This window comes from Chiloscyllium plagiosum, unplaced genomic scaffold (assembly GCF_037043375.1).
Source record: "Chiloscyllium plagiosum isolate Xiang-an unplaced genomic scaffold, Cpla_swu_hap1 HiC_scaffold_12, whole genome shotgun sequence".
In the NCBI taxonomy this organism is placed as follows: Eukaryota; Metazoa; Chordata; class Chondrichthyes; order Orectolobiformes; family Hemiscylliidae; genus Chiloscyllium; species Chiloscyllium plagiosum.
Window position 1 is genome coordinate 30,090,251 of NW_028270150.1, and position 22,273 is coordinate 30,112,523.

Sequence of the window (22,273 nt, forward strand, 5' to 3'; positions counted from 1 at the left end):
AATCTTCAATCAACCAAATTCTGAACTGTTCCTTCCTACACATTACACAGGACTGGCAAAAGAAATATGTTGGTAGCCAAAAAGCTATCCATCCAGGGTTTTCTTTCCTTTACATACTTGCGCCTCTTGTACAGCGGAATGGGAAGGCATGCAGTGATTGAAGTTGGTTTTGGGTGCTGTTGTAAAATTGATAGCAGCAGATCAGGAACCCAGTTTACACCCATTTTGAAGAATTCAGACACGTACAAAACAATCCATTAATTTTAATCCGATTCCATTTCAAATTTAAAAGTCAAGATCAATTTCAACCTGACCGATTCTTGTTGGAATAATCTTCCAAGGTCCCAGAAGCTTAGCAATATCTTGACCATGTACAATGATTATTGGCAAGATAATCAAATGTAAGAGGATCATGTCTAAATGCAACCCCACCCTCTCCCAAATTCCACAACATACATCTTCCAGAAGAATTGTTCAACTACATTTAGGAAGCGGGATGTCTGACTAATTTCATTTTTTTTTACCATTAAATCGAATTGTCACTTCATTGTGATTGAGACTTGGATATTAAACATTTGCTTTTGTCTTACAGAAGTAATTGTGGTACTCAAAACTATTGCACATATATTCAGGGAACGTATTTATTTTATAATTAAGAACCACGGAATGGAAATGGAGAGGATTCCAAAGAATACGGGAGGTGACTGAGTTCAATAAAGAACTACTAAGTAAGATCTGTTTAGAATTGGTGGTTGAAAGCTTTCACACAAACAGAGACTAATGTGAAATAGGTTTCAGGATAGATTCAGTGGTGGGCGAGTGGGAGAACAAAAACAATGGACAAATTGAAGTAACAATCAAGTGCCGTTGGTGGAATTGTAGGTTATTTCCGGGTGTAAGTTCTCAGATAGGCTAAATGGCTTTCCTTATCTATTTGGTGTTCATGGCCCTATGAACTGAAGGAGATCTAGTTAGTGGGTAGTGTCCATGTTTCTGAGCCTGAAGTTCCAGGTTCAAGTCCCACTCCAGGACTTGAAGGCATTCAAGTAACAAATTGTAAACCTTTCCAACATTTGTCAATGGTGGGCGATAAGAGCAGATCATTCTGGTTAGCCAAGTGGTTGAAACAAATTTGAGCCTCTATCATCACTGTCCACAGCTCCAGGCTACAGCATGCATGCAAACTTATGGGTTGCTATATCAAATGGAACTTTAAAGTGAGGAGGTCAATTGGCTTAAAAGTCAGTGTTGATCACACTAGGTTTCAATTTCACTTTTCGAATTGGGGTAGGATTTAGGAGCTGACCCCTTTCCCTATCCGTGGTGAAAAATGTGGACCTGTGGGACAAACCAGCTTTTGCACAGATAATTCAAGAAGGAGAAGCGTTTATGAACATGTGATACACCTTTAAACAGTGCAAGCAACAGTGGTTGTACTATAACATTCTATGATCCTATGGTTTCAGACATAATCCAGCACCACGGATACTGTATTTACACAAATCAAAGTGTACAAATGGTATATTCACGATCTCTTGTAAAAATTCTTTTATCAATCAAATCAATCATTTAAAGGCCATTCATTATTGATAGGAGGGGCCGACGAGATAATGGTGTGGAAGGAAAGCAGAAGGAATAGCAGAGGAAAGAGGGATAGTGCGTGAGAATACTGGGGGAGACATATTATGATGATGGTGAGGGGAGTAGTGAAGAAGACAGGGAGATAATGGGGGAAGAGAGAGGGATAGTGGAGGAGGAAGGGGAGATAGTAGGGAGAAGGGGGATAGGGGGAGAGACACAGTGAGGGTGCTGTGGGGACGATAGTGGGGGAGAAAAGGGGGGAATACTAGGGGAGGGGGATAGGGGAATGAGCAAGTAGGGGAGAGGGAGTAGTAAGGGGAGAGAGAGGCAGAGTGTTAGGACGGGGAGATAGAGTGAGGGAACGAGGGAATAGAGAGAGGGGACGGGGGAATACAGAAAGGGGATGGGGGGAATATAGAGAGGGGATGGGGGGAATATAAAGAGGGGATGGGGGAATATAAAGAGGGGACGGGAAGGATAGAGTGAGGGGATGGGAGCATAGAGTATGGGGACGGGGGGATAGAGTGAGGGGAGTGGGAGGAATAGAGTGAGGGGACAGGGGAAAAGAGTGAGGGGAAGGAAGGATAAAGTGAGGGCACGGGGGGAACAGAGTGAGGGCATGGGGGGAACAGAGTGAGGGCACGGGGGGAACAGAGTGAGGTCACGGGGGGAACAGAGTGAGGGGATGGGGATAGAGTGAGGGGACGGGGATAGAGTGAGGGGAGGGGGATACAGTGAGGGGAGGGGGATAGAGCGAGGGGACGGGGGGGATAGAGCGAAGGGACGGGGGGATAGAGCGAAGGGACGGGGGGGATAGAGCGAAGGGACGGGGGGGATAGAGCGAAGGGACGGGGGGGATAGAGCGAAGGGACGGGGGGAATAGAGCGAAGGGACGGGGGGAATAGAGCGAAGGGACGGGGGGAATAGAGCGAAGGGACGGGGGGTATAGAGCGAAGGGACGGGGGGTATAGAGCGAAGGGACGGGGGGTATAGAGCGAAGGGACGGGGGGAATAGAACAAAGGGGGGAATAGAGTGAAGGGACGGAAAGATAGAGTGAGGAAATGGGGGAATAGACCGAGGGGACGGAAGGATTGAGTGAGGGGACGGGAGGATTGAGTGAGGGGACGGGGGGATTGAGTGAGGGGACGGGGGGATTGAGTGAGGGGACGGGGGGGATTGAGTGAGGGAACGGGGGGGATTGAGTGAGGGGACGGGGGGGATTGAGTGAGGGGACGGGGGGGATTGAGTGAGGGGACGGGGGGGATTGAGTGAGGGGACGGGGGGGATTGAGTGAGGGGACGGGGGGATTGAGTGAGGGGACGGGGGGGGATTGAGTGAGGGGACGGGGGGGGATTGAGTGAGGGGACGGGGGGGATTGAGTGAGGGGACAGGGGGGATTGAGTGAGGGGACAGGGGGGATTGAGTGAGGGGACAGGGGGGATTGAGTGAGGGGACAGGGGGAATAGAGTGAGGGGACGGGAGGATAGAGTGAGGGGACGGGAGGATAGAGTGAGGGGACGGGGAATACAGTGAGGGGACGGGGAATACAGTGAGGGGACGGGGGGGATAGAGTGAGGGGTGGGGGGGGTTAGAGTGAGGGGACGGGGGGGAATAGAGTGAGGGGACGGGGGGGGGAATAGAGTGAGGGGACGGGGGGGGAATAGAGTGAGGGGACGGGGGGGGGAATAGAGTGAGGGGACGGGGGGGGAATAGAGTGAGGGGACGGGGGGGGGAATAGAGTGAGGGGACGGGGGGGGAATAGAGTGAGGGGATGGGGGGGAATAGAGTGAGGGGACGGGGGGGAATAGAGTGAGGGGACGGGGGGGGAATAGAGTGAGGGGACGGGGGGGGAATAGAGTGAGGGGACGGGGGGGGGAATAGAGTGAGGGGACGGGGGGGGAATAGAGTGAGGGGACGGGGGGGGAATAGAGTGAGGGGACGGGGGGGGAATAGAGTGAGGGGACGGGGGGGGAATAGAGTGAGGGGATGGGGGGGAATAGAGTGAGGGGACGGGGGGGAATAGAGTGAGGGGACGGGGGGGGAATAGAGTGAGGGGACGGGGGGGAATAGAGTGAGGGGACGGGGGGGGGGAATAGAGTGAGGGGACGGGGGGGGGAATAGAGTGAGGGGACGGGGGGGGAATAGAGTGAGGGGACGGGGGGGAATAGAGTGAGGGGACGGGGGGGGAATAGAGTGAGGGGACGGGGGGGGAATAGAGTGAGGGGACGGGGGGTGAATAGAGTGAGGGGACGGGGGGGAATAGAGTGAGGGGACGGGGGGTGAATAGAGTGAGGGGACGGGGGGATAGAGTGAGGGGAAGAGGTAGATGAGGGGACGAGGATAGTGAGGATACGGGGGGGAGGAGTGAGGATACGGGGGGGGAGGAGCGAGGATACTGGGGGGGAGGAGTGAGGATACGGGGGGGGGGGGAGGAGTGAGGATACGGGGGGGGAGGAGTGAGGATACGGGGGGGGGAGGAGTGAGGATACGGGGGGGGGGGAGGAGTGAGGATACGGGGGGGGGAGGAGTGAGGATACGGGGGGGGGAGGAGTGAGGATACGGGGGGGGGGGGAGGAGTGAGGATACGGGGGGGGGGGGGGGGGAGATGGGGGGGGGAGATGGGAGGGGATGCGGGTGCGGGGGTGTGAATGAGGGGGGTTGGTTATTGTGTCTATGAACTCGCATCCCTCTGGCTGCCGATGAGAAAGAGAAACAAAATCTGGAGAAGGAAGTGAGAGGCCGGGCCCAGCGCTCAGTGTCCCCACCGACAGGAGGTTTCCGCACCGCCCGGGGGAGGGGGCTGGGGGAGGGGGGTTTAACTGCGTGAATGAAAAAGCACCCACAGCCCCCCAGAGTCTGCCCGCCCTCCTCTCTGTCCCTGTACCCCCGGCCCCAGGTTACACTGAGGGCAGGAGGCCGGCTCCCCCAGCCCCAGCGTATGTCCCTCAGGCCGGCTCTGGGTTGGAACACACCAGCTTCTCTCTCACTGCACCCCCCGCCCCCCATCCACCGGGCAGAGCCCCCCTCCCCGAACCCAGACACTGAACCAGATTAAAGCAGGGAAGGCTGCAATCAGACAAACACTCCTTACCCAGAGCCCACAACAAGCCAAACACGGAGGTCCTGGATATCAGAGAGATCATGTTTGAGCAGCTCTCCCTCAGATAGACTTGTGTTCATCAGCTTCCTCTTCTGGCGTCTGAGTGCTTCATTCACTCCCCCTCCCCTCCCCTTGCCCACGCAGACACACCACCCAGCCCTGTCCTCCTTCCTCCTTCCACCCTCGCCGCTTGTCCCGAGAGTGAGTGACGCGAAGCGCAACTGGGAGCCGAGCCAAAAACACAACGCTCTCAAACCCAAAAATAACAAAGGCAGCTTCTTGATCAAAGATTCCCCTGTACTTCCAGTCCAGAAAGGTTACCAGCTTCTTAAACCCCCCCACCCGCCCCCAGCAAGTCAGCCAAAGGGCAATGCGCCACTCGTCAACCTCTTAACTGCAAATCCATTCAGATTTACTGAATATTGTGGAAACCTTTGCGGGAGACGCTGGAGAAAGCGCTGGAATTATGTGAAACCAAGAATGGTTCTAGCTGTCAGGGGAGAATGAAAATCACGGTGCCCACTAATCTTGAGGTGGCCATGGTGGGATCTAAGGCAAAAGTGAGGACTGCAGATGCTGGAAACCAGACTTTAGCTTAGAGTGGTGCTGGAAAAGCGGAGCAGGAAAATCAACGTTTCGGGCAAAAGCCCTTCATCAGGAATAGAGGCAGGGAGCCTCCAGGGTGGAGAGATGTTGGGGGGGGGGGGGGGATCTGAAGAGAAGGTGGCAAAGAGTACAATAGATGAATGGGAGTGGGAGGTGAATGGGGGTGGGTCAGAGGGGAGGGTGGAGCGGATAGTTGGGAAGGGAGATTGGAAAAGCTTCAGGGCAGAGGAGATGACCTGGGGGTTGCAGTGAGAGAAAGACTCACTGAGAAACTTGTGGAGAGAGGAGGAGAACTTCTTCAAGGTAGGCATCCTTGCTAGAGGATTCACAGTAAGGTTAAAATCCACTCGGCAAAAGTGAGGACTGCAGATGCTGGAAACCAGAGCCATTCATCTATTGTACTCTTTGCCACCTTCCCCCACCCTCCTCTCTGACCTATCACCTCCATCCCCAACCCCATTCACCTATTGTACTCTTTGCTACCTACACCCACTCTCCTCTCTGATCTATCACCTCCATCCCCACCCTCATTCACCTATTGTACTTGTTGCTACCTTCTTCCCAGCCCCACCCCCCATTTATCTCTCCACCCTGGAGCCTCCCTGCCTCCATTCCCGATGAAGGACTTTTGCCCGAAACGTCGATTTTCCTGCTCCTCGAATGCTGCCTGAACTGCTGTGCTTTTCCAGCACCACTCTAATCTAAAAAATGGTGGGACCTAATCAGAGTCTTTACAATTCTGAAAGGGTTTTGATAGAATAGGCAGCGAGAGAGACCCAGGATTTTCAATCTCTGGAGACCATGCACATTCTGAAAGATTTGATTCCAAAAGTATTGACAACATGGAACCCGGAATTTATCAGCATCTCTAACGTTTCCCACTTTGAGTTCGAACTGGAGACTTTGGTGGGTTTCGACTTACATCTCTGGAAGGCTGCTGATATTTTCTGAGCACTGCTCAGAGATGACATACCTCTAGAGCCGATGGGGCTGAAAACTGGCTTCCTTGTTCTGAGGAGAGCACTTTATAACTGCACAAGAGCCCTGTTGTATTATGACAGATTCCATACAGACTTGTACCTTTAAGTCAGTTATACAACATCAACGTGTGATGTATTATAAAAGTGCCCACCTCACCTTCTGACAGACTCACTGTGGTGGACTCACTTTAATGTCTTTACTCAGTCTTTAGTCAGTCATAGAGATATACAGCACAGAAACAGATCCTTCGATCCAACTTGTCCATGCCAACCAGATATCCTAACCTAATCTAGTATTATGCAATGTATAATAACATCAGTAAGCACAAAACTGGCTTTGTGAATAAGTGTACAATATTGCAGCTGTGTAAATAGTGTTGTAAATAAACTTTATAACATCTGCCTCAACAAGAACCCAACTTTTTGTGATATATGGGTAAATAGATGTGATGCTGGAGAAGCACAACAGGTCAGGCAGCATCCGAGGAGTGGGAAAGTCAATGTTTCGGGCCAAAACCCTTCATCAGGTTTGACCCACTCTGATCTCCAGCATTTGTTGTTTTCAGTACAGATTCCAGCGTCTGCAGTAATTTGCTCCTGTTTGTGATATATGTTATGTGACAATATTGAAAACCACAAAGCTGAGAAATATTAAGTGTATTGAAACCATATCTAACATAGAAGTGACACCTTTTCCATTTCCCTACTAGACCTGCCTAAATCTCCGACAATCCAACCTACCTAACGTAGCTACATCTCTATTCACACCTGATCCCTCACTCACCTGCCACCAAGCCCCTCACCCACTCACCTCCCCACCCATGTCATGATCCCAGACAAGACCAACAAGTTTAGGTTATGGTCTGGCTTGAGGCCAGTTACTTATCTTTCTGTTTGAACTAGGTAAAGTTTGAGATCCCCAACACTTTCTGTTGTATTATTGCACAGATTTCAGAAAGACATATCTTTGAGAGAGTTAGATAACATCAAAACATGTGATTGGTATAGGAGGTATCTGTTTTGCTCTCTGATCAATCAGTCGTCAGTCATTATGCAGATGGTCAATCTGCTAATCAGTCTGTTAGTTGCACAGTCAACTCAGTATGTAATATAGTAACCCAAATATGGGCGGCACGGTGGCACAGTGGTTAGCACTGCTGCCTCGCAGCGCCAGAGATCCGGGTTCAATTCCCGCCTCAGGCGACTGACTGTGTGGAGTTTGCACGTTCTCCCCGTGTCTGCGTGGGTTTCCTCCGGGTGCTCCGGTTTCCTCCCACAGTCCAAAGATGTGCAGGCCAGGTGAATTGGCCATGCTAAATTGCCCGTAGTGTTGGGTAAGGGGTAAATGTAGGGGTATGGGTGGGTTACGCTTCGGCGGGTTGGTGTGGACTTGTTGGGCCGAAGGGCCTGTTTCCACACTGTAAAGTAATCTAATCTAATCTAAATAAGATATAAACCAAAGTGCATACGTAAGTCTGAAATGTCACTTGAATATATGTAGTTAGTTGTTAGTAAACTTTCAGATATATGATTCAATATGAACCATATTCTCTGTGATACATATATACAGTAACATAGAGAAAACCATGGGGTTGTTAAAGTACAGATTTGAGATGGCCCAGGGAATTCCTTATGGACTCAGACCTTTAAGCCTCTCTCTTGTTTCGTCCCGGAGATCGTACTCTTTGGAAGTCTGGAATAAAAAACACCTCTTACAGACAGATTAGTTTAATTTTAGTCATCCCTTTTATTTACCAATAGCATCACTGTTACAACATAACACTGATACCTATAAGCTAAACTAACTAGGTTCTAATAACCTAGAAGAATAGGGTACCAGCTCTTCAAGTGCCCCAAGAGGCTACTCTGCTGTACTGATACAAAGTGGCTTCCTTTGTACAAAAGTTTTTAAAAAACATTGCATGTTCTTAATTAGACAGATAACAGTGAAAGACAATAATTTGAAGCAAGAAAAGCTAATTGCCAGGTCTGTGTACGCTTGGCTAATCACTCCTACAGGCCCTAAGCCATTCATCAGGTGGGAAAAACATACCCAGCCGAATTAGGTGCCTGCTAGTGAGATAAACTCCTACCATAAAGAGGTACCAGTCTGAGTTAATTGGAGAGTTCATAAAGTAGCTGAAAATGTGTTGCTGGAACAGCGCAGCAGGTCAGGCAGCATCCAGGGAACAGCAACACATTTTCAGCTCTGATCTCCAACATCTGCAGACCTCACTTTCTCCTCGAGTTCATAAAGTAACCTTGCACAGCTCGCGTCTGATACAATTATTTTACAAAATGGCTTCTTAGCAAGGAGGGAAAACTTTTGACCATAAAATGGCTTCCTGACACATTGTGCCAGAATCTCTTCAATGTTAGGCTTAGAATAATTTCTAAGCTAGGAGCAGGCTCCTGCTTTTTAAGCACTGAATCATTTTGTACCTGAGGCTGAGATGTTACCATAAGGTTGCATTTAAACTGTTTCATTCGTCTTTGAATTAACATGCTTTCTTTTTAGGTTTGTGATTCAAATTCAAATAAGACATAAGATCTGATTAGTTAGAATTGACAGTGGGGCAGTCTGTAAGATCTATAGAGTGGTCTGCTAGAACAGCAAGTAAGTTAAGGCTTCATCAATATTACCTTTTACCGGTAATGGCTACTCAATATCATCATAAAGTCCCAAAATGCAATTAAATTCAATCCATTAGAGGGTAAGCACTAAGAGTTAATTTTCTACTGGCTCCAACAACCTCAGCACTAAAACGGTCTCTCTCTCTAGTGTCCTTTTGAACTCTCAAGTCAGGGTTTTGTAACAACAAAGCTTTTTTTCTCTCTCTATGTCTGCCCTGCTTGCAAGGGGTAATAAGAATCCATTATAATTACAAAGCTTTTAATAGTACCGAGTTTCATTTCAGGGTCAAAATCAAACATTGTCATTAATTTCACAAGGGAATGGCTGTGAATGTTATCACTTGGTGTCCTGTTCACATAGATTCACCGATGCTAAGGCAAAAGTTCTTAATTGCCTTACAGCATCCTGTTATCACTTGGTGAGCCCAGATGTCCCTATCTTCTGCATTCCTTGAATTCCCCCCTTTTTCTAAGCCTTCCTGCCTGTCTATTTTCTAGTGCAGTAAATGTGTTCTATAATTCAGCATTACATTTTAGTCTAAATGTTTAAAGCCAAGTTTTAAGGCTATAGACTTTCTCAGAGTTAGTTGTGGCAATAAATGGGTACTAGAAGATAGTGGTGATAGTAAGTTAGAACCAAAGGTTGGAAAACAGATTTCTCCCGTGACAGTTCTTGAAAGGTTCATTTATCATACATCTGAGTTCAGAACTGAGATTCCAAGTACAATACTGAAGCAACTTTTGAGAAGATTTGTAGCTCAAGTTGAGGTCAGGTTGTAAGTTTGCTGCTGAGCTGGCAGATTTGTTTTCAGACATTTCGTCACCATGCTAGGTAACATCACCAATGAGCCTTTGGTGAAGTGCTGGTGTTCTGTCCCGCTTTCTATTTATGTGTCTTGTCTTTTAAGATGGGTGATAACATTTCCGGTTCTTTTTTTCCAGAGGTTGTTAAATGGAGTCCAAATCGATGTGCTTATTGATGGAGTTCCGGTTTGAATGCCAGGCCTCTAGGAGTTCCTGTACATGTCTGTGTTTAGCCTGTCCTAGGATGGATGTGTTGTCCCAGTCGAAGTGGTATCCTTCTTCATCTGTATGTAAGGATACTAGTGAGAGTGGGTCATGTCTTTTGGGAGGCAAAAGTGAGGACTGCAGATGCTGGAAACCAGGATTTAGATCACAGTGGTGCTGGAAAAGCACAGCAGGTCAGGCAGCGTCTGAGGAGCAGGAAAATCGACGTTTCGGGCAAAAGCCCTTCATCAGGAATAGGGCTATTCCTGATGAAGGGCTTTTGCCCGAAACATCGATTTTCCTGCTCCTCGAATGCTGCCTGACCGGCTGTGCTTTTCCAGCACCACTCTGATCTAAACCCACATGTTTTTTGGTGGCTAGTTGGTGTTCGTGTATCCTGGTGGCTAGTGTCTGCCTATCTGTCCGACATAGTGTTTGTTACTGTCCTGGCATGGTATTTTGTAAATGACATTTATTTTGCTGCTTGTTGGTACAGGGTTCTTTCGGTTCATCAGTAGCTTTTAAGTATGTTGGTAGGTTTGTGGGCTACCATGATGCCAAGGGTCGGGGTAGTCTGGTAGTCAGTTCCAAGATGCCTTTGATGTATGGTAGTGTGGCTAGAGTTTCTGGGTGTGTTGTGTCTACTTGTTTGATTTTGTTGTTTAAGAATCAGCAGACTATGTTTATCGGTACCCATTGTCCTTGAATACGCTGTAATGGGTTTTTTCTTCTGCCACTTATAGTTCCTGGGTGCTGCAGTGTTTGTGGCCTGTTTAAATAATGTCCTGATGCAGCTCCATTTGTGGGTGTTGGGATGACTGCTTCTGTAGTTAAGTAACTAGTCTGTGTGTGTGTTGCTTTCCTGTAGATTCTGGTCTGCAGTTCACCATTAACTGTACGTTCCATGGTGACATCAAGGAAGGGGAGTCTGCAGTTGTTCTCCTCCTCTTTTGTGGAATTTATGCCAGGAACGATGTTGTAGGGTTCCTCTAATTTGTTTCATTTTGCGAATACAAAGTTATCATCCACATTTGTGGGCGGCACGGTGGCCCAGTGGTTAGCACTGCTGCCTCACAGCGCCTGTAGACCCGGGTTCAATTCCCGACTCAGGCGACTGACTGTGTGGAGTTTGCACGTTCTCCCCGTGTCTGCGTGGGTTTCCTCCGGGTGCTCCGGTTTCCTCCCACAGTCCAAAAGATGTGCGGGTCAGGTGAATTGGCCATGCTAAATTGCCCGTAGTGTTAGGTTAAAGGGGTGGATGTAGGGGTATGGGTGGGTTGCGCTTCGGCGGGTCGGTGTGGACTTGTTGGGCCGAAGGGCCTGTTTCCACACTGTAAGTAATCTAATCTAATCTAATCTAATAGCAGACCCAAAGTTTAGGTTGGATCGTGGGGAGGGCTGTTCATTCAAGTCTTTGCATCACTGCTTCTACAAAGAAGCCTGATATTGGTGATGCCATGGGTGTTTTGTTGACTTGTTTGTAGGGCTTGTCATTGAAGGTGAAGTGGGTAGTGAGGCATAGGTCTACTAACTTGAGGATGTTGTCCTTGCTGATGAAGTTGGTGCTACCTGGTGTTTGTGTCCTTGGTTCATCTCGTAGTGAGACCAGGCCATACTGATGTGAATAACGCTTTTACATCAAAGGAGACCATTGTTTCATCCTCTTCTATCTTGGTGTCTTTGATGATGTTCAGGAATTCTTGGGTGGAGGCTGAAAGCTACAATTGTATTGAAACATTTATACACCCTCTCTCTCAAAAAAGGATGCCAGGGAATCCTTATGACATTAAAAAAAATAATTTAAGAAGTTGCTGCAAGGACATGTCGACTCTATTAATGCACTTCTAACACAAAATACAAAAAAATTGGGAAAACCATTTTATACATTAAAAAAAGGCCTTGCCTGTGTCCAGATATCAGTTGATTCTGTCACCTTGCCGTCAAGGCAGGATGCATTGTCCGTAACAAATTGCCCTTGAGGAGATAGTAATGGACCACCTTTTTAAATCACTTCAGTCAGTCTGATGAAGTTACACCCAGTATTGTTTAAATAGTAACAATGAAAGCATATTGGTACATTTTTGAAAAGTGTGGCGCTGGAAAATCACAACAGGTTAGGCAGCATCCGAGGAGCAGGAGAACCAATGTTTCGGACATAAGCCAGATTCTCCTGCTCCTCAGCTGCTGCCTGACTGGCTGTGCCTTTGCAGCTCCACACTTTTCGACTCTGATCGCCAGCATCTGCAGTGCTTACTTTCTCCATATTGGTACATATCCCAAGCTGCAGAGATGTGTGACTAGGAGAGGAATTTGGAGATGTTGGTGTTCTCGCTTTTCATCTGCTGCTACCTTTGACCTTCCAGGATTCCACATTTCATCATGTTGTTGGAGCCTTGGCTAGTTGTTGAGGTTTATTTTATAGATGTTACACATTGTGACCATGTAATCTGAGCCAGTGCTGGTTTTCAGGTAGGGTACTGATCAATGAATGTGCTCTGGATGATATTACATTTCAAGGTTGTTTTGGGGCGACACGGTGGCTCAGTGGTTAGCACTGCTGCCTCACAGCGCCAGGGACCTGGGTTCAATTACAGCCTCAGGTGACCGTGTAGAGTTTACACATTCTCCCCGTGTCTGCGTGGGTTTCCTCTGGATGTTCTGGTTTCCTCCCACAATCCAAAGATGTGCAGGTTAGGTGAATTGGTCATGCTAAATTGCTTGTAGAGTTAGGTGCATTAGTTAGCGGGAATGGGTCTGGGTGGGTTATTCTTTGGAGGGTTGGTGCGAACTAGTTGGGCCGAAGGGCCTGTTTCCACACTGTAGGGAATCTAATCTAAATGAGCTCACGTGCATTTTCAAGCACATTTTAAATGTGATTAGGCAATGAGTTCAAGACCCAAGATTCTTGAACTGAAAAATAAAATTCTTCTCAACTCCCCTTAATCTATCTACAAATCACTTTATAACTATGTCCCATAGTTATTGGACTCTGCTAAGGGAAATATATCGTTACTGTCCATTCTGACTAGGCAGCTCATAATTTCATACACTTTTCGTACAAATCTCCACTCAGTATCCTCCATTTCAAAGAAACAACTCTAGTGTGTCATTGCTTTTGTCATTGTTAATTTTTTCTATTTCTGGCAATATTCTTGCAAATTTTCTTCATACCTTCTCTGGTTTGACCACATCCATCCTGGGATGTGATGACCAGATTGTGTGCAGGACTAGCTCTGCCACATATAGTGCCTTTGAAAGTCTAGCAAATTATCTCCCTACTTTTGTATTCCATGTCTCATCTAATATACGATAGTTATATTTAAACTTTCTTATTCTTTTTGGGGAAAGATCCTGGAGTATTGGTAATTTTTTTTTTAGATTAGATTACTTACAGTGTGGAAACAGGCCCTTCGGCCCAACAAGTCCACACCGACCCGCCGAAGCGCAACCCACCCATACCCCTACATTTACCCCTTACCTAACACTATGGGCAATTTAGCATGGCCAATTCACCTGACCCGCACATCTTTGGACTGTGGGAGGAAACCGGAGCACCCGGAGGAAACCCACGCAGACACGGGGAGAATGTGCAAACTCCACACAGTCAGTCGCCTGAGTCGGGAATTGAACCCGGGTCTCTGGTGCTGTGAGGCAGCAGTGCTAACCACTGTGCCACCGTGCCGCCCAAATGCCACGAGACTAAAGTAATCCAGAATCAATAAGTGTGGCACTGAAAAAGCACATCACCCCCACCTTCATCTACCTATTGCATTCCTAGCTACCTTCACCCCCAGTCCCACCCCTCTTCCATTTATCGCTCAGCAGCCTTGCCCCCTCCCCGCCCCCACCCCTCCACATTCCTGACGAAGAGCTTAAGCTCAAAACATCAACTCTCCTGCTCCTTGATGCTGCCTGACTGGCTGTGCTTTTTCAGCGCCACACCTCTTGACTCTGATCTCCAGCATTCTCCTAAAGTAATCCATAAGCCAAGCTAATGTTCCAGGGCTGTTGATTTACATCCCTCCATGGAAACCAAACTAAGTTTCTAAAAACTCTGGAATTAAAAGTCTCATTAATGCTGACTATACATTATTACTGATTGTTATAAAATCGGATCTGATTCGCTAACCCCTTTTAAAGAAGGGAATATTGTTCTGATTTACATTTGACACCAGAGCAAAGGCGTTGTGGTTGACTCTAAACTCATCTCACGGACAATTAGACATGGGCAATAATTTTTGGTCCCACCAGTAATACCCTTATCTCAAGAACAAAAGAAACACAGCTCAGTGACCTACCATGCTTGGTTCAGAGATCAATAGACATTCACATCAAGCTCCTTCTGTTTCTCTACACTTCAGAATTTCTGCTAAAATACTGTGTATTCTCTTGCCTTATTTGACCTACCCAGATAGATTACTTCACAGATTTCTAAATTGAATTCCATTTGCCACACGCTTGCCACTTGACTAATCCATTGATAGCCTCCTAATGTCTACAGCTTTTGTCCTCCTTGATGAGGTATTTTTCCCAGATGACCATTGCTCATGGTATTTGCAACCTCTAGCAGCATGTGGTAGTGGGAAGGTTTATTTGAGATAGTTTGCTGCCATCAATATTCCTTTGTCTTTGCTTTGTCTATCTTGTGATTAGTACTCGAGGATACATCATTGTGGAATACCTTTAGAAGAGGCATTGTTCCCAGATTACAAGAACATTTATTATATAATAGCAATAAGTCCAACTACATTCGGTCAGGCATCTCTCATAAACATTACCTTAGACAAAAACTACCCATTGCATGGCCATATTTTGTAATATGGACAAAGCCCTTACCCAGACCCTCTGTGAGTCTCTGCAGTGCATCTTATATATGGTAGACATGGTTACTGCAGCTGCTGGAGAATTAGTGTCAAGATTAGAGTGGTGCTGGAAAAGCACAACAGGTCAGGCAGCATCTGAGCAGCAGGAAAATTGATGCTTTGGGCAAAAGCCCAGGGCTTCCTGCCTTGTGCCTTCTTGATGGTAGATAGGCTTTGAGGATAAAGGGAGATACTTGTCACAAAACACTCAGTTTCTGAGTGCTTCTATAGCCATAGCATTTTAATGGCAGCTTGTGAGATTTGAATTTAATTCATAGCTCCAGAATTGAAATATTAATCCTAGTAACAATGACCATGAAACAGGAGGATTGTTGTAAAAGCCTATCTGCTTTACTCAGGTTCTTCAGGAAAGAGAATCTGCTGCTATCCTTACCTAGTCTGTCCTACAAGTGACTCCAGGTCCACACAATGTGGCTGATTCGCAACTTCCTTCTGGACTGGCCTAGGAAATCATTCAATTTCACAAAATTCTACTGAACAGGGTCCGTCTGAGTATAATTAAAAAGAATTGATGTAAAACTAAGAGCAGGTCCCTCAGCAAGAGTATATTCTGTGCCATTGTTTCCCTCAATGTATTTTCCAAGTGCTGTTCGAGGTGGAGAAATATTGATTCCTCAGCCGATGAAGGATAACAGGTGGTGATCAGCAAGAGGTTTCCGTGGTTGTGTTTGATCTGAACCTTTGAGACTTCATGGAGTTCAGAGTCATTGTTGAGGATTCCCAGGACCATGAGCTCCCAACTGTACTCCACAATGCTAACACCTCTGGTGGGTATTGAAGCCAGTAGGACAGGACATACTCTAGAATAGTTATAGAGTTGTCTGGGGCATTTGTTGTAATTCATCTCAGTGAGAGGCGGAAGTCCTACTCTCAATTTTTTTAGACCACAGAGAGTCATAGAATCATAGAGATGTACAGCATGGAAACAGACCCTTCGGTCCAACCTGTCCATGCCGACCAGATATCCCAATGCAGTCTAGTCCCACCTGCCTGCACCCGGCCCATATCCCTCCAAACCCTTCCTATTTATATATCCATCCAAATGCCTCTTAAATGTTGCAATTGTATCAGCCTCCACCACTTCCTCTGGCAGCTCATTCCATACACGTACCACCCTCTGCATGAAAACATTGCCCCTTAGGTCTCTTTTATATCTTTCCCCTCTCACCCTAAACCTATGCCCTCTAATTCTGGACTCCCCGACCCCAGGGAAAAGACTTTGCCTATTTACCCTATTCATGCCCCTCATAATTTTGCAAACCTCTATAAGGACACCCCTGAGCCCAGTTAAGCCTCTCCCTATAGCACAAATCCTCCAACCCTGGCAATATCCTTGTAAGTCTTTTCTGAACCCTTTCAAGTTCCACAACATCACTCCGATAGGAAGGCGACCAGAACTGCATGCGATATTCCAACAGTGGCCTAACCAATGTCCTGTACAGTCGCAACAAAACCTCCCAACTCCTGTGCTCAATACTCTGACCAATAAAGGAAAGCATATCAAACGCCTTCTTCACTATCCTATCTACCTGCAACTCCACTTTCAAGGAGCTATGAATGTGCACTCCAAGGTCTCTTTGTTCAGCAATACTCCCTAGGATGTTATCGTTAAGTGTATAAGTCCTGCTAAGATTTGTTTTACCAAAATGCAGCACCACGCATTTATCTGAATTAAACTCCATCTGCCACTTCTCAGCCCATTGGCCCATCTGGTCAAGATCCTATTGTAATCTGAGGTAACCTTCTTCGCTGTCCACTACCCCTCCAATTTTGGTGTCATCTGCAAACTTACTAACTATACCTCTTACGCTCATATCCAAATCATTTATGTAAATGATAAAAAGTAGAGGGCCCAGCACCGATCCTTGTGGCGCTCCACTGGTCACAGGCCTCCAGTCTGAAAAACAACCCTCCACCACCACCCTCTGTCTTCTACCTTTGAGCCAGTTCTGTATCCAAATGGCTAGTTCTCCCTGTATTCCATGAGATCTAACCTTGCTAATTAGTCTCCCATGGGCAACCTTGTCGAACGCCTTACTGAAGTCCATATAGATCACATTTACTGGTCTGCTCTCATCAATCCTCTTTGTTACTTCTTCAAAAAACTCAATCAAGTTTGTGAGACATGATTTCTCATACACAAAGCCATGTTGACTATCCCGAATCAGTCCTTGCCCTTCCAAATACATGTACATCCTGTCCCTCAGGATTCCCTCCAACAACGTGCGCACCACTGAGGTCAGGCTCACTGGTCTATAGTTACCTGGCTTGTCCTTACCACCCTTCTTTAACAGTGGCACCATGTTAGCCAACCTCCAGTCTTCCAGCACTTCACCTGTGACTATCGATGATACAAATATCTCAGCAAGATGCCCAACAATCACTTCTCTAGCTTCCCACAGAGTTCTAAGGTACTTCTGATCAGGTGCTGGGGATTTATCCATGTTTGTATTTCAAGACACCCAGCACTTTCTCATCTGTAATATGGGCATTTTGCAAGATGTCACCATCTATTTCCCTATAGTCTATATCTTCTATTTCCTTTTCCACAGTACATACTGATGCAAAATACTCATTTAGTATCTCCCTCATTTTCTGCGGCTCCACACAAAGGCCGCCTTACTGATCTTTGAGGGACCCTATTCTCTTCCTAGTTACCCTTTTGTCCTTAATATATTTGTAAAAATTCTTTGGATTCTCCTTAATTCTATTTGCCAAAGCTATCTCATGTCCCCTTTTTGCCCTCCTGATTTCCCTCTTAAATATACTCTGACTTCCTTTATACTCTTCTAAGGATTCACTCAATCTACCCTGTCTATCCCTTACATATGCTTCCTTCTTTTTCTTAACCAAACCCTCAATTTCTTTAGTCATCCAGCATTCCCTATACCTACCAGCCTTTCCTTTCACTCTGACAGGAATATACTTTCTCTGGATTCTTGTTATCTCATTTCTGAAAGCTTCCCATTTTCCAGCCGTCCCTTTACCTGTGAACATCTGCCCCCAATCAGCTTTCGAAAGTTCTTGCCTAATACCGTCAAAGTTGGCCTTTCACAAATTTAGAACTTCAACTTTTAGATCTGGTCTATCCTTTTCCATCACTATTTTAAAACGGATCGAATTATGGTCGCTGGCCACAAAGTGCTCCCTCACTGACATCTCAGTCACCTGCCCTGCCTTATTTCCCAAGAGTAGGTCAAGTTTTGCACCTTCTCTGGTAGGTGCATCCACATTCTGAATCAGAAAATTGTCTATACACACTTAACAAATTCCTCTCCATCTAACCCCTTAACACTATTGCAGTCCGAGTCTATGTTTGGAAAGTTAAAATCCCCTAACATAACCACTGTATTATTCTTACAGATAGCTGAGATCTCCTTACAAGTTTGTTTCTCAATTTCCCTCTGGCTATTAGGAGGTCTTTAATACAATCCCAATAAGGTTATCATCCCTTTCTTATTTCTCAATTCTACCCAAATAACTTCCCTTGATGTATTTTGGGGAATATCCTCCCTCAGCACAGCTGTAATGCTATCGCTTATCAAAAATGCCACTCCCCCTCCTCTCTTGCCTCCCTTTCTATCCTTCCTATAGCATTTGTATCCTGGAACATTAAGCTGCCAGTCCTGTCCATCCCTGAGCCATGTTTCTGTAATTGCTATGATATCCCAGTCCCATGTTCCTAACCATGCCCTGAGTTGATCTGCCTTCCCTGTTAGGCTCCTTGCATTGAAATAAATGCAGTTTAATTTATTAGTCCTACATTGTCCATGCCTGCCCTGAATATTCTCACTTCTGTTCTCAGCTGTACCCATCTCTTTCCTCACTATCTCCCTGGGTCCCATTCCCCCCCACCTTACTCATTTAAATCCTCCCGAGCAGCTCTAGCAAATCTCCCTGCCAGTATATTAGTCCCCTTCCATTTTAGGTGCAATCCGTCCTTCTTGTACAGGCCACTTCTACCTCAAAAGAGATTCCAATGATCCAAAAATGTGAATCCTTCTCCCATACACCAGCCCCTCAGCCATGCATTCATCTGCTCTATCCTCCTATTCCTGCCCTCAGTAGCTCATAGCACCAGGAGTAATCCAGATATTACTACTCTCGAGGACCTCCTTTTTAAATTTCTGCCTAACTCTCTGTGATTTCCCTTCAGAATCTCAACTTTTTCCCTTCCTATGTCGTTGATTGCAATGTGAACAATGACCTCTTGCTGGCCCCTCTCCCCCGTGAGAACATTCTGCACCCTCTCTGAGATATCCTTGATCCTGGCACCAGGGAAGCAACACACCATTCTGATTTTTTGCTGCTGGCCACAGAAACATCTGTCTGTACCTTGGACTAGAGGGTCCCCTAACACAATTGATCTCTTGGTACCCGACGTACCCCTCGTTGCATTAGAACCAGTCTGAATACCAGAAACTTGGCTGTTCATGCTACGTTCCCCTGAGAATCCATCACCCTCTACATTTTCCAAAACAGCATACCTATTTAAAATGGGTATATCCACAAAAGACTCCTGCACTACCTCTCTTACCTTTCCTGGAGTTAACCAATCTATGTGACTGTATCTGAGACTTTCTGCCCTTCTTATAACTGCCATCCATCACATGTTATGACTTCAGAGTAGGCTTCTTTTGATTGAATATTATGCCACCCCAAACCACACCATTAAAAAGTAACCCTGGACAACATCCAGACTTGATTTACTCTGTAGGAAATAACATTCACACCTTTAAAGTGCCAGATAATAAGCAACTTCAACAGAGAGAATATAACCAACTCCCTTTGACATTGAAAAGTACAACTATTTCTGAATACCCCAGCACTAACATATTGGAACTATTGGTATTTGATTAACCAGAAAGTCAATTGGACCAAACAGATAAATACAAGAGTGGGTCACAGGCTGGGAACTATGCAACAAGTAATTCACCTTCTAACCCCAGTGCCTGTCCACCATCTATGAGGCACAAGTTAGGAGTGTGATGCAATATTCTCCATTTAGATCATTGAATCCCTACAGTGCACAAAGAGGCCATTCAGCCCATTGAGACTGTACTCTAAAGACCATCCCAACCAGACCTAGCCCTCTGCCTTATTCCTGTACCCCTGCATTTACAATTGCTAATCCATCTCGTCTGCACTTGTCTGAATGAGTGCAGCTTGAACAATACTAAAGAAAGTTGACACCATCCAGGACAAAATGATGGTGAATAACGCCTAGCCACACTTTAGACCTTCTTCCCTCACTGTCAGGACATAGTGGTAGCAGCGTGTACCTTTCACATGTGACAACTTGCTAAGGGTCCTTCAACTGCAAATCCATACCCTCTACCACCTAGAAAAATAAAAAGCAGCAGACCCATAGGAACACCGTTACATGCAACTTCACCTCTAAGTATCACAGCATCCTAGCTGAGTAACACTACGTGGACCTGTTGATCTACCGCTGGTGGGTTAATATCATGGAATATGGGTTTACTTATACAGGATTTTAAGAAGCTGGTTCACTAATACCTTCTAGAAGGCAGTTAGGGTTCGGCAATAAATGTTGGCTTTTCATAGATGTCTACATTCCATCACAATTTAAAAATGGATGTCCATTGCCCAAGGAACCATAACCTGGCCAGGAGTCAACACCTTTAAGCAAAATGTAAGGAAGACACAGGAAAAAGAGAATTCAACTGATGAAACCATGAAATTTGATATATATATAGGAGGCAGGGAGGTACTGAGGAAAGTTGAAAGTAACTGAAGAACGCACTTCGGCCAGGAGTGTAAAGATCTTACTAATTTGATGCTTGGATCTCATTACCACTTTTTAAATTCTGTTTCATATCTAGCAGATGGTCGAAATTGACAGGCTGTCAAAAGAGAAAACCGCTGCAGGAAATCGCTGTCAGAGTGAATTTGAGGGACAGTCCCTGAAATCAAGAGATGTGTAGACTGCAGTTCAGGGCTTAGGGTTGAGGGTGAGGAAGGTGCGGTCTGTTGTGATTGCTGGAGAGAGTACAGAGAGGCCATTACTTGTAGAAGGGAGGCTAAAGTCTTCCCCAAGTAATCCAGAGGAATCCTCCTGCTTCTCCTGGTTCATGAGTAGTGCTGCAGAAGGCGACTAACATTTTTAGAGACAGCAGCAAGTAAATTTACATCAAGCTCACAATTGGACTATGGAAACCTGATTTACAAATGTTGATAAAGTGTCCACTCTTCAATGGTGGGACACTCACACCTTCTGTTGTCCACATGTGGAAAAGGAGCAATGTGTACATGGGTTTGCTTCTCACATTGCTCATTTTTTTAAGGTTTAAACCATCCCCTCTATCCCAGCCTTGCCCCACCAATTATGAGTGGGTTAGTTTTTAACATCTTGAAGTTTAATCATCCCTTACCATTTGTTCTGGAGAAAGACTATGAGGAGCCAAATACAGTTGCACTGGGGTGAAAATGTTCTCTTTACCAGCTATGTTGTTTAAAACAAAATGTACATTTAAAATAAAACGTAATGTGGTAAGCATTCCCAGCTAAAACATTGAGACACTCACATATTCATGTGTAATTTAAATATTTTCTATTATTATTATTTCAGATTCCCCTTCAATGGCAACATTACCTCAAGTTATTTGAATTGAGACATACTTGGTGATTATAACACGTGCCAAGGAAATCAATAAGGGAAGTGTTTTTCACCAGTCAGCTATTTTTGTTCTCTGCAGTTTTTGTTGGTTTCAGAGAATAGTTTTCACCACATGACTGCCACCTGTAATGAATGATTAATATTTGCAACACAATTGATCTATTGCCTACAACAATAACTTGTGTTCATATAGCACATTGTAAAAAGTTCCAAAGCACTTCACAGGACAAGGGTCAGCACACGGCCAAAGCAGAGGACATGAGGACATTTGGCCAAATGTTCAGATAAATGGGTACATTTTCATGAGCTTCCTGAAGGAGGTAGGGTGACATAAAGGTCTAGTGAGGAAATTCCAAAGTTTGGAGTCAAAACATACGGGAAGCAGACAGGAAAATGAAGTTGAGACTACAGTCAGATTGCAATGACCTCAGTGAATGGTGGTGCAGGATTGAGGGTCGAATTGCCCATTCCTTCTAAATTCATTGTTCCAGAGTTGGAGTCCAGATCATTAAAGACAAAGTTATTAATGACAGGGTAGAGGAAGTAAGGGATGCACAAGATTGCCTAATGGTATTATCACTCGACTAATAATCTGGAGACACAGATAATGTTCTGGGGACCTGGGTTTGGATCCCACCATTGCAGATGATGGAATTTGAATTTGTTGAAAAAAATCTGGAAATAAAAGTCTAGGGATTACCTTGAATCCATTACTGTTTGATGGAAAAACCCATATGATTCACTAATGTCTTTTAGGGAAGGTAACTGCCATCCTTGCTTGGTTTGGTCTACATGTGACTCCAAACCCACAGCAAAGACACTGGCTCTTAACTACCTTCC

At 45.7% G+C, this 22,273-nt stretch overlaps 1 protein-coding gene across 1 annotated transcript in view; it reads right to left on the bottom strand.

Annotated features, from left to right (window-relative positions):
* Positions 1-4,828, bottom strand: part of LOC122555368 (interleukin-10 receptor subunit beta-like) — a 65,776-nt gene extending 60,948 nt beyond the window's left edge. The window contains exon 1 of the mRNA XM_043701302.2: positions 4,674-4,828. Coding sequence (XP_043557237.1) covers positions 4,674-4,725 — 52 coding nt within the window. The 5' untranslated portion in view covers positions 4,726-4,828. The remainder of the gene's footprint in view (positions 1-4,673) is intronic.
* Positions 4,829-22,273: the final 17,445 nt, after the last annotated feature.